This window comes from Perca flavescens, chromosome 5 (genome assembly GCF_004354835.1).
Source record: "Perca flavescens isolate YP-PL-M2 chromosome 5, PFLA_1.0, whole genome shotgun sequence".
In the NCBI taxonomy this organism is placed as follows: domain Eukaryota; kingdom Metazoa; phylum Chordata; class Actinopteri; order Perciformes; family Percidae; genus Perca; species Perca flavescens.
Window position 1 is genome coordinate 38,289,297 of NC_041335.1, and position 13,587 is coordinate 38,302,883.

The 13,587-nt window shown below is 43.3% G+C and overlaps 1 protein-coding gene across 1 annotated transcript in view; it reads left to right on the forward strand.

Moving 5' to 3' along the window:
• snrnp200 (small nuclear ribonucleoprotein 200 (U5)) overlaps window positions 1-13,587 on the forward strand; it is a 92,001-nt gene that overhangs the window by 63,123 nt on the left and 15,291 nt on the right. The window contains exons 32-36 of the mRNA XM_028579270.1: window positions 919-1,097; window positions 3,918-4,069; window positions 5,050-5,158; window positions 6,842-6,950; window positions 11,550-11,739. Coding sequence (XP_028435071.1) covers window positions 919-1,097; window positions 3,918-4,069; window positions 5,050-5,158; window positions 6,842-6,950; window positions 11,550-11,739 — 739 coding nt within the window. The remainder of the gene's footprint in view (window positions 1-918; window positions 1,098-3,917; window positions 4,070-5,049; window positions 5,159-6,841; window positions 6,951-11,549; window positions 11,740-13,587) is intronic.

Sequence of the window (13,587 nt, forward strand, 5' to 3'; positions counted from 1 at the left end):
CGTTCCATCATCATCCGTGAGAACTAACCAACCAACCAAACTACTTGAGCGCACAATTCAATGTGAAGAGTAAATTCACCTGAGGAAGGTCCGTGTGACCGAAACGTTGTGAAATGAAGTTATTTGCGTGCGTGATGGACAGCGTGCGGGACTTCTTCAACAAGTGTTACTGGTAACTTTGACCTTTTTCCTAGCCTTTCCCAAAAAAAAAAGTCGTGAGCTTAGAATTATAAGGTTCTTTATATTCACTTTTGGTCGAAATTGAGTTTTTGACATAATCTGAACCATTAGGTGTTTATTAATCCCTGTGTGGTGGTATTTTTGTAAAAAAAAATATTTTGTTATTAATAGTAGATTATACGACATAACAATTTTGCCAGCTGGGATGTAAAAACTTTGATGCTTAATATCTCAGAACTACCCTAAACGGAGATAGAACCTTATTATTCTAAGCTCACGAAGTGTTACTGGTAACTTTTAGAGCTGCTCTCAGTCGACTAATCGGTGGTTTAGGTCTTAGTCAACTTAGATCTCTTTAGTCCATTAGTCATGTTTGATGCTTTTTTTTTCATGCTGAATGACTTATTTCCAAGAAACGTACGAGCACATCTCCGGTAAACACAAGAATTAAAGTGGTGCTTTTAGCGCGACTCTTTGCGGAGAAACTCAGATTTACAGATCTGTCGATTAAATCAACTAATCGATTGGTCGGTAAAGTTGAATAAGTGTTAGTCGACTAAGAATTTCTTTAATCGAGCACAGCCCTAGTAACTTTTACCTTTTCCTATGCACCTGGCCCCCAAAAAAACAAGTGTTATCGGAAACACCTCTTAACGCAAACCCACGCCACCCGAGAAAAAAGGGACTTCCTGTCCCGTTCCTGATTTTGCCGCCAACGTTTTCTGTTCTGCTTTTCAGGGCTTCAACGTGAGTCACACTCAGACTCGCCTGCTGTCCATGGCGAAGCCCGTTTACCACGCCATCATGAAGCACTCTCCCTCCAAGCCGGCCGTGGTGTTCGTGCCGTCCCGCAGACAGACGCGCCTCACGGCCATCGACATCCTCACCTTCTGCGCCGCGGACGTGGTTCCTCAGAGGTCAGACGCCACAAGGATCACGCTTACACTCTACTTGTTGAAGGAGCTCAGTCTGATACTGTTAGCTACTGAGGTCTAGGGGGTGGGGTCACATCACTTGGAGCACCTTTAAATGATCTATTATTGACCTCCTATCCAAGGAGTTGCAACAGGTCTCTGCATTTTACAGTAGCTTAAGATGGAATAAGTGTCTATATTGTCCCGATGGAAAAACAAATGAGTTATTAGAGCAGTCATCCATTTTAAACCTCTACACACAAGATGATTTATCATGACGGTTATGGAAAATTATAAAAAAGTAATCGATACAGCGTAGTATCGCAATATTTTCCGCGGCAATAGTGTATCGATACACAGAAGCCAAGTATGGATCTATTATGATATATGTGTTTGTCAGTCTGTCTGCTTGACAATCCCCATTTTGGAGCAATAACATTGAAGTGAGATGAAGAAACAGAGAAATGTGTCTTTTTAGATAAAACAGACGTTGACAAAGTTCCCTTTTGGGGACATCCTTTGAAATCGGAAAAATTTGAAGTTGGGGGGGAAAAAAGGTAATGAATTGCAATATCGCAGAATATTGCAATATGTTTAAAATCGCAGTTATATCGTATCGTGACGTAAGTATCGTGATGATATCGTATCGGAAGGACTCTGGTGATTCCCACCCCTACTGAGGTGGTTTAACCAAGAGTGACCTGGCTGACATGCTGCCATATTATTTTCTTTTTCAGGTTCATAATTGTAATTTGAGATTGTATCAGAATGGTGCTTCCAAAATTTAACCCTGTAAACCTAGAGAGACAAAATAACACTCCAAATCCCAGAAAAAGGACTATGGTTAACTGGTCCTCAGATCTCTGCAGGGTAAATCCAGACAGCTAGTCTGTCTGTCTGTCTGTCTGTCTGTCTGTCTGTCTGTCTGTCTAACAGCTAGCTAGACCATCTGTCCAATCTGAGTTCTCTGTTGCACGACTAAAACTACTTTTGAATGGTCCACACTAGGGCTGGGCGATATATCGATATTATATCGATATCGTGAGATGTGACTAGATATCGTCTTAGATTTTGGATATCGTTATAACGTGATATGGCATAAGTGTCTTTTCCTGGTTTTAAAGGCTGCATTACGGTAATGTCATGTCATTTTCTGAACTTGTCAGACTGTTGTAACTGTTCTATTATTCGCCTTTACCCACTTAGTCATTATATCCACATTACTGATGATCATTTATCAAAAATCTAAGTGTGAAGATATTTTGTGTAGATATATATAACCTGTTTATTATTTATTCATTTGATTTTGCAACTGTTTCTATGAAACTACTTGTGACATGTCATATTTGGCTTTGACTTTGACTGAACTGCTCTCACTTTGCGGAAAAAAAAATATCAGGATATATATCGTATATCGATATTCAGCCAAAATATATCGGGATATGACTTTTGGTCCATATCGCCCAGCCCTAGTCCACACGTTCCACCAAAACAAGTTCCTTCCTGAGGCTATTTAGCAGAGGAACCGCGGCTCCGTCCGGAGCTTAGCCCCGCCCCCAAGACGATTGTGATTGGTTTATATATTTGACGTGAGGTGTGTTCGAACCTTTTACACAGAAATTAATGACAAAATGTCTATATATATTTAAATTAAACTGCCGATACACAGGAGACAACTCAATGACTGTGAGCGATCGTGTTGGCAGTTTAGTTTTGAGAGTTTCTGTTTTCATTTCGTGTTTCCGTCCCCTGCGTCCTCTGATATCAATCAATCAAATTTATTTATAAAGCACTTTAAAAGCAACCAACGTTGCACAAGGTGCTGTACAGAACAAAGTAGAAATAATTTAAAACATTTACAACATCTAACATTTAAGTAGCAAGTAGCCTACTTGAACATAATTATGTTCTAGTGTTTAAAATGTATACAGATTTGACATTTAATGGCGCATTTTTTCCGCGCGCGTGCCGCCGTGTTAATGAGCCAGAACTTCGACCATAAATCAGTAAGTTGCTACTCGTTTTTCAAGGTTGGCAGGTCTGCTAATAGGCAGAGGTAGCAGCTGACCATAGATTGAGGTTTTCACAGCAACCACAGTCCCAGAGTAAAGCTCTCCGTCTCGCCTGTGACTCACACAATCCTACACTGTGTGTGTGTCTGTGTCTGTGTGTGTCTGTGTGTGTCTGTGTGTGTCTGTGTCTGTGTGTGCGTGTCTGTGTGTGCGTGTGTGTGTTGGCAGCAGGTGTAGCCACTCAAAAGATACGTTCAGCGGCACAAACGCTTCGCATACGTTACACGTTCAATGTAGCCGAATCGTTAGTCGCAATATTGTCCAGAATTATTTCCAGAATAAGAGCAAAAAATGTAATATTTAGCACGGTATCTGTTTTTTTGTGATTGTTGAGGAGCAAAAATCCTTGGATTATGCGGCACGTTTTCTTAAAAAATGCGATGGAATATGCGGGATATGATATTTATGCAATTTTATGCGATGAAATTGTGGGAACTTGCAAAAATTGCAGTTTGATTAAAAAAAGAGAAAAAACAGTGATTCCCATTGAACCCATTTTACCCTATTTCATTGATACCTCTCTGTAAGGGGGGTAAACAGTCTCTTTGTTAGTACCTAGTTTCACAGAATTAATCTTTTTATCAGTTTCAATTCATGGATTAGGTGTAATATGTATCAGTTATGCTTAAAATCCCACAAATAATACAAAACAACCCCAGAATATGATGTGCATGTGAACGTAGTCACTGAGATATGGTAGCTGTAGATGGGGGACAGACTGTGATGGTGTCGATGGTTCGTCTCTCTGCAGGTTCTTGCATTGCACCGAGAAGGACCTCGTTCCCTTCCTGGAGAAAATCAACGACTCGACTCTGAAAGAGACGCTGGCCAACGGCGTCGGCTACCTGCACGAGGGCCTGTCTGCCACCGAGCGCAGAATAGTGGAGCAGCTCTTCAACTCGGGTATGACGCCGTCCTGCTTTGCTCTCTCTGCTTGGTCCCGAACCCTTGTGTTGTCTTCCGGTCGACCGTGCAAGATTACACTACATTACATTACAGGCTTTGATCCAAAACGACTTAACAATTAAGTGCGTTCAACCTTGATGGTGCAAACTCCAGACAACAAGTAGTAAGTGCAAGTACATTAGCTTGAAATAGGTAATGCTACAAAGAGCCTTTGGCAGAAATGTTGCCGTGGTGGGGCGACACGGTCAAATCAACATAAAGGAAACACTGAGTCGCGATTTCGTTGAGCGATTATTTGTCCCTCGCTGTGAGGAGGCAGCAAGCAGGTTGGCTGATGCAGAGCGGAGTGGGCGGGTTGGGGTATAGGGTTTGACAGCAGTTTAGTAGTAGTAGTTTAACATGAAACGGCCCCGAAATCACCATCACCAAACTCCACCAGACTCCATGTAAATAATCAGGACTTTTAGCGTGTATAGAGCCAGCATATCTCCACCAGACTCCATGTAAATAATCAGGACTTTTAGCGTGTATAGAGCCAGCATATCTCCACCAGACTCCATGTAAATAATCAGGACTTTTTAGCGTGTATAGAGCCAGCATATCTCCACCAGACTCCATGTAAATAATCAGGACTTTTAGCGTGTATAGAGCCAGCATATCTCCACCAGACTCCATGTAAATAATCAGGACTTTTAGCGTGTATAGAGCCAGCATATCTCCACCAGACTCCATGTAAATAATCAGGACTTTTATCATCGTAAAACACGCTTCATTCAAAGTGGACAGAAACTGTTTCATGTTAAACTAAAAGGGCCACTGTTGAAGTTCGGCAAAATTTAGAGTAAAAGGCACCGAGCTGTAGACAACATTTGAGTTCACTGAAATGTTATGTAGCATAAATGAAAAATGGAAGAATCACTCTAGACCTACATCAACAATAAATATGTTTGGTTTGTCCGGTTCTTCTCTTGTTACAGGTGCTGTTCAGGTGGTGGTTTCCTCTCGGTCGCTTTGCTGGGGCATCAACATCTCCGCACATCTCGTCATCGTCATGGACACCCAGTACTACAACGGCAAAATCCACGCGTAAGGCTCCCGCTGGTTTCGTGTTTTGTATATTATATTACTGTATAGTGTATTTTTATACCTCTTAAGTGTTTTGTAAGCTGAAATCTGCTGCTGGAAATCCAATTTCCTTGCGAGAGTCATCCCAAAAGGATCAATAAAAAGTATTAGTCTTTATATATATATATATATATATATATATATATATATATATATATATATATATATATATATATATATATATATATATATATATATATATATATATATATATATATATATATATATATATATATATATATAATTAAAATAAACCGTCATGAGCAGTTGAATCATAAACGCTGTGTAACCAGTAACATAGCTCAAGCACAGCGTTCGTGATTCGACTGCTCATGATGGAGCCCGAATGAAAACATGAATGGTACCATCTTTATAATCTATCTTTTTTTAATAAACTGTCTGTACACTTACAAAGTTTTCAATGTTTCGGTTTACATGTAGGGACCCTCATTATGCTACCGTGGGAGTGTGTTGCTATTTTGAGCCTTGTTAGTGGTGTAGAAATAGAGATTTACCCTCTGCCTCGAAAGCTAGCGTTAGCAGCTAACCACCGGTTTTTCGGTAGCTCGTTAAAAGCTAGAGACGCATTTTATTAGCATGAAAACACATCCCAAAGAACATTCGACTAGGCACACATATGTTATTAACCCCCTAGGGTCATTTTACGCCGGAATTGTCTAGGGCTGCCACCTCTTAGTCGATTAGTCCACTAATCGGTTGTTTTGGTCTTAGTCGACTAAGATTTCTTTAGTCCATTAGTCATTTTTTATGCTTATTCATGCTTAATTACTTATTTCCAAGAAACTTCTGAGCACATTTATGGTAAACACAAGATATAAAGTGGTGCTTTTGCAGGATTAATTGTGGAGAAACTCAGTTTTACAGATGGTTAATTAACTACATTTATATTGTGCTTTTCTAGTCTTAACCACCTCTCAAAGCTCACAGCTCTGTCAATTAAATCAACTAATCGGTTAGTCGACAAAATCCTATAAGTGTTAGTTGACTAAATTTCTTTAGTCGAGGACAGCCCTAGAATTGTCCTTTTTTTAAATGCTTCTTTTGCACTTGTGGTTGGATGTCAACTGTATTTAATTGGCTCTGTCCCTGTACTCTGCTAAATGACAGTAAAGTTCAGTCTAATCTAGGGCTGGGCGATATATTGATATTATATCGATATCGTGATATGAGACTAGATATCGTCTTAGATTTTGGATATCGTAATATCGTGATATGACATAAGTGTCTTTTCCTGGTTTTAAAAGCTACAGTACAGTAAAGGGAATGTTTTATTTAAATGTGCACCTTATGGAGCTTTGATAAAAAAAAAAAAAAAAAAAAAGGTACTCCTGTTATACAGTATTTATGTTTACATTATATTGTTATTTGAACAGCTGAGCATTTAATCATGAAGCTGTTTATTATTTATTCATTTGATTTTGCAACTGTTCACTGAAATAGCCGGTTTCTATGAAACTACATGTGACATGTCATATTTGGCTTCGACTTTGACTGAACTGCTCTCACTTTGCGGAAAAAAATATCAGGATATATATCGTATATCGATATTCAGCCAAAATATATCGGGATATGACTTTTGGTTCATATTGCCCAGCCCTACTCTAATCTAATTTTCTCTCTCAGGTATGTGGACTATCCGATCTACGATGTCCTGCAGATGGTGGGCAAAGCGAACAGACCCATGCTGGATGACGAGGGCCGCTGTGTTATCATGTGTCAGGGCTCCAAGAAGGTAGAGACTCCTCCGCTGTGTTATCATGTGTCAGGGCTCCAAGAAGGTAGAGACTCCTCCGCTGTGTTATCATGTGTCAGGGCTCCAAGAAGGTAGAGACTCCTCCGCTGTGTTATCATGTGTCAGGGCTCCAAGAAGGTAGAGACTCCTCCGCTGTGTTATCATGTGTCAGGGCTCCAAGAAGGTAGAGACTCCTCCGCTGTGTCATCATGTGTCAGGGCTCCAAGAAGGTAGAGACTCCTCCGCTGTGTCATCATGTGTCAGGGCTCCAAGAAGGTAGAGACTCCTCCGCTGTGTTATCATGTGTCAGGGTGCTGTCAGGGCTCCAAGAAGGTAGAGACTCCTCCGCTGTGTTCATCATGTGTCAGGGCTCCAAGAAGGTAGAGACTCCTCCGCTGTGTCATCATGTGTCAGGGCTCCAAGAAGGTAGAGACTCCTCCGCTGTGTCATCATGTGTCAGGGCTCCAAGAAGGTAGAGACTCCTCCGCTGTGTCATCATGTGTCAGGGCTCCAAGAAGGTAGAGACTCCTCCGCTGTGTCATCATGTGTCAGGGCTCCAAGAAGGTAGAGACTCCTCCGCTGTGTCATCATGTGTCAGGGCTCCAAGAAGGTAGAGACTCCTCCGCTGTGTTATCATGTGTCAGGGCTCCAAGAAGGTAGAGACTCCTCCGCTGTGTCATCATGTGTCAGGGCTCCAAGAAGGTAGAGACCCCTCCGCTGTGTCATCATGTGTCAGGGCTCCAAGAAGGTAGAGACTCCTCCGCTGTGTCATCATGTGTCAGGGCTCCAAGAAGGTAGAGACTCCTCCGCTGTGTCATCATGTGTCAGGGCTCCAAGAAGGTAGAGACTCCTCCGCTGTGTCATCATGTGTCAGGGCTCCAAGAAGGTAGAGACTCCTCCGCTGTGTCATCATGTGTCAGGGCTCCAAGAAGGTAGAGACTCCTCCGCTGTGTCATCATGTGTCAGGGCTCCAAGAAGGTAGAGACTCCTCCGCTGTGTCATCATGTGTCAGGGCTCCAAGAAGGTAGAGACTCCTCCTCTGTGTTATCATGTGTCAGGGCTCCAAGAAGGTAGAGACTCCTCCGCTGTGTCATCATGTGTCAGGGCTCCAAGAAGGTAGAGTGTGTGTCATCATGTCAGGGCTCCAAGAAGGTAGAGACTCCTCCGCTGTGTTATCATGTGTCAGGGCTCCAAGAAGGTAGAGACTCCTCCGCTGTGTCATCATGTGTCAGGGCTCCAAGAAGGTAGAGACTCCTCCGCTGTGTTATCATGTGTCAGGGCTCCAAGAAGGTAGAGACTCCTCCGCTGTGTTATCATGTGTCAGGGCTCCAAGAAGGTAGAGACTCCTCCGCTGTGTTATCATGTGTCAGGGCTCCAAGAAGGTAGAGACTCCTCTGCTGTGTTAACATGTGTCAGGGCTCCAAGAAGGCAGAGACTCCTCCGCTGTGTTATCATGTGTCAGGGCTCCAAGAAGGTAGAGACTCCTCCGCTGTGTTATCATGTGTCAGGGCTCCAAGAAGGTAGAGACTCCTCCGCTGTGTTATCATGTGTCAGGGCTCCAAGAAGGTAGAGACTCCTCCGCTGTGTTATCATGTGTCAGGGCTCCAAGAAGGTAGAGACTCCTCCGCTGTGTCATCATGTGTCAGGGCTCCAAGAAGGTAGAGACTCCTCCGCTGTGTTATCATGTGTCAGGGCTCCAAGAAGGTAGAGACTCCTCCGCTGTGTTATCATGTGTCAGGGCTCCAAGAAGGTAGAGACTCCTCCGCTGTGTCATCATGTGTCATCATGTGTTATCATGTGTCAGGGCTCCAAGAAGGTAGAGACTCCTCTGCTGTGTTATCATGTGTCAGGGCTCCAAGAAGGTAGAGACTCCTCCGCTGTGTTATCATGTGTCAGGGCTCCAAGAAGGTAGAGACTCCTCCGCTGTGTCATCATGTGTCAGGGCTCCAAGAAGGTAGAGACTCCTCCGCTGTGTCATCATGTGTCAGGGCTCCAAGAAGGTAGAGACTCCTCTGCTGTGTTATCATGTGTCAGGGCTCCAAGAAGGTAGAGACTCCTCCGCTGTGTTATCATGTGTCAGGGCTCCAAGAAGGTAGAGACTCCTCCGCTGTGTCATCATGTGTCAGGGCTCCAAGAAGGTAGAGACTCCTCCGCTGTGTCATCATGTGTCAGGGCTCCAAGAAGGTAGAGACTCCTCCGCTGTGTCATCATGTGTCAGGGCTCCAAGAAGGTAGAGACTCCTCCGCTGTGTTATCATGTGTCAGGGCTCCAAGAAGGTAGAGACTCCTCCGCTGTGTCATCATGTGTCAGGGCTCCAAGAAGGGGACTCCTCTGCTGTGTTATCATGTGTCAGGGCTCCAAGAAGGTAGAGACTCCTCTGCTGTGTTATCATGTGTCAGGGCTCCAAGAAGGTAGAGACTCCTCCGCTGTGTTATCATGTGTCAGGGCTCCAAGAAGGTAGAGACTCCTCCGCTGTGTTATCATGTGTCAGGGCTCCAAGAAGGTAGAGACTCCTCCGCTGTGTTATCATGTGTCAGGGCTCCAAGAAGGTAGAGACTCCTCCGCTGTGTCATCATGTGTCAGGGCTCTGTGTCATCATGTGTCAGGGCTCCCTCCTCCGCTGTGTTATCATGTGTCAGGGCTCCAAGAAGGTAGAGACTCCTCCGCTGTGTCATCATGTGTCAGGGCTCCAAGAAGGTAGAGACTCCTCCGCTGTGTCATCATGTGTCAGGGCTCCAAGAAGGTAGAGAGGTCCTCCTCTGCTGTGTTATCATGTGTCAGGGCTCCAAGAAGGTAGAGACTCCTCCGCTGTGTTATCATGTGTCAGGGCTCCAAGAAGGTAGAGACTCCTCCGCTGTGTTATCATGTGTCAGGGCTCCAAGAAGGTAGAGACTCCTCCGCTGTGTTATCATGTCAGGGTCCAAGAAGGGGACTCCTCCAATGTGTCAGGGCTCCAAGAAGGAGACTCCTCCGCTGTGTTATCATGTGTCAGGGCTCCAAGAAGGTAGAGACTCCTCCGCTGTGTTATCATGTGTCAGGGCTCCAAGAAGGTAGAGACTCCTCCTCTGTGTTATCATGTGTCAGGGCTCCAAGAAGGTAGAGACTCCTCCTCTGTGTTATCATGTGTCAGGGCTCCAAGAAGGTAGAGACTCCTCTGCTGTGTTAACATGTGTCAGGGCTCCAAGAAGGCAGAGACTCCTCCGCTGTGTTATCATGTGTCAGGGCTCCAAGAAGGTAGAGACTCCTCCGCTGTGTTATCATGTGTCAGGGCTCCAAGAAGGTAGAGACTCCTCCGCTGTGTCTGCCTCCAGTAGGATTGTCTGTTGATTGGTGCAAAGATTAAACTTAAACCTGAACCGGGACTTTAGAAGAAGAAAAGGGGAGCGCTAAAGGGCAGAGCTGGATGTTGCCATGTTTTAATCTCATTCTTTCTAACACACACACACTCACTCTCTCACTCTTTCTAGGACACACACACACACACACACACACACACACACACACACACACACACATTCACTCACTCTCTCACTCTTTCTAACACACACACTCACTCTCTCACTCTTTCTAACACACACACTCACTCTCTCACTCTTTCTAACACACTCACTCACTCTCTCACTCTTTCTAACACACACACTCACTCACTCACTCTCACTCTTTCTAACACACACTCTCACTCTCTCACTCTTTCTAACACACACACTCACTCTCTCACTCTTTCTAACACACACACTCACTCACTCACTCACTCTCACTCTTTCTAACACACTCACTCACTCACTCTCACTCTTTCTAACACACTCACTCACTCACTCTCACTTTCTAACACACACACACTCACTCACTCACTCTCACTTTCTAACACACACAAACTCACTCTCTCACTCTTTCTAACACACTCATCCACTCACTCTCACTCTTTCTAACACACACACACTCACTCACTCACTCTCACTTTCTAACACACACAAACTCACTCTCTCACTCTTTCTAACACACTCACTCACTCACTCTCACTCTTTCTAACACACTCACTCACTCACTCTCACTTTCTAACACACACAAACTCACTCACTCACTCTTTCTAACACACTCATTCACTCACTCTCTCACTCTTTCTAACACACACACACACTCACTCACTCTTTCTAACACACACACACTCACTCACTCACTCACTCTTTCTAACACACACACACACACTCACTCACTCACTCTTTCTAACACACACACACACACTCACTCACTCTTTCTAACACACACACACTCACTCACTCACTCACTCTTTCTAACACACACACATTCACTCACTCTCTCACTCTTTCTAACACACAGACACACACACACACACACTCACTCACTCTTTCTAACACACACACACTCATTCACTCACTCTCTCACTCTTTCTAACACACACACACACACACACTCACTCACTCTTTCTAACAAACACTCAGTCACTGTCTCTCTTTAACTCTCACACACTAACACACAAGTATAAACTTGAGCCCACTTACCAGCTCCGCGTGAAACCTCGGGACACAACCGTAAGTCACCCTTAAGCGTGAAACAAACCAAAACCTTTTTTCTCTGCAGGACTTCTTCAAGAAGTTCCTGTACGAGCCGCTGCCGGTGGAGTCTCACCTGGACCACTGCCTCCACGACCACTTCAACGCCGAGATCGTCACCAAGACGGTGGAGAACAAGCAGGACGCCGTGGACTACCTGACGTGGACATTCCTGTACCGCCGCATGACCCAGAACCCCAACTACTACAACCTGCAGGGTAAGGCCCGGCCTGTCGCGCTGGTGAAAACCACAGAACTGTTTTAAAGGTCCCATGGCATGGAAATTTCACTTTATGAGGTTTTTTAACATTAATATGAGTTCCTCCCGAGCCTGCCTATGGTCCCCCAGTGGCTAGAAATGGTGATTGGTGTAAACCGAGCCCTGGGTATCCTGCTCTGGCTTTGAGAAAAGGAAAGCTCAGATGGACCAATCAGGAATCTTCTCCTTATGAGGTCATAAGCTCATTGTGGGACTGGCTCTAGTGGCTGTAATTCTGCACCAAGGCTGAATTATGGTAAAGAGACTTCAGATACAATATTGGGGGAGCACTAAGGTCTATATAAAAGAGACTTCAGATACAGTATTAGGGGACCACTAAGGTCTATATAAAAGAGACTTCAGATACAGTATTAGGGGACCACTAAGGTCTATATAAAGAGACTTCAGATACAGTATTAGGGGACCACTAAGGTCTATATAAAAGAGACTTCAGATACAGTATTAGGGGACCACTAAGGTCTATATAAAAGAGACTTCAGATACAGTATTAGGGGACCACTAAGGTCTATATAAAAGAGACTTCAGATACAGTATTAGGGGACCACTAAGGTCTATATAAAAGAGACTTCAGATACAGTATTAGGGGACCACTAAGGTCTATATAAAAGAGACTTCAGATACAGTATTAGGGGACCACTAAGGTCTATATAAAAGAGACTTCAGATACAGTATTAGGGGACCACTAAGGTCTATATAAAAGAGACTTCAGATACAGTATTAGGGGACCACTAAGGTCTATATAAAAGCATCCAAAGAGCACCATGTCATGGGACCTTTAAACGATGTCCGTTATAGTGTGGGGCGGCATGACCAAAATTTATATCGCGGTATTTTTCAGTTTCACGTAGTGTTAATTTTGTCAGACGAGACTAAATATGTTCAGCAACAACCTTTTTTTCCCACGACTAAGACGAGACGATGACGAGACTGCGCCAATGTTGAAAAACGCTGACTAAGACTAAATTAACGCGCATTATTGTTGACGAGAAAAGACGAGACTAAAATATTTTGCATAAAATAAAAACTAAGGTGAAATCTCTGTTAGGGATGCACGATGTTGGATTTTGGCCGATATTCGATATGCCGATATTTTCAAACTCATTTTGGCCGATGCCGATACCAATATATGTACACATTTTTCCCCTGATATACTGTTCACTTTAATTCTACTGAAGAGAAATCCAAGTATCTCTCCTGTACTACCTTTACCTTATTACACTCGCGTTGTAGATAAGGGAATACACAAGACCAACAACATTTGATTCTACCATAAATGTATCATTTTACAAATGTAGACCGACATTCACCCCTGAAAAATAGTTAAATTATTTAACTTGGAGGAGAATAAATTATATGCCAGTGCCACATTTTACTTTTAAGTTCATCATGCATCCCTGATCTCTGTTGATTTTCGTCTACAATTGTCTCTACTTTGTCATCCTGAGATAGAATATTCAGCTGTTACCGAGACCCGGTGCCACGGCACCGACAGGTGCCCTAACAACCGTTATCTACCGGGCCTAATAGCAACGCAGATTTTTAGGCTCAATATTTATATAACTTTATGTAATTTGTTTATTTTTATAACTATTTGACTGAAATGGTTATCAGAAATAATTTATAAAAAAAAGACTAAAATGTTTTGACTAAAACTTGACTAAAATGGCGAGACTTTTAGTCGACTAAAACTTGACTAACAACATTTTTTGGCACAAGACTAAGATTAAATTAAAAATAGGTGACAAAATTAACACTAGTTTCACGGTATATGACAGTATTTTTTCCC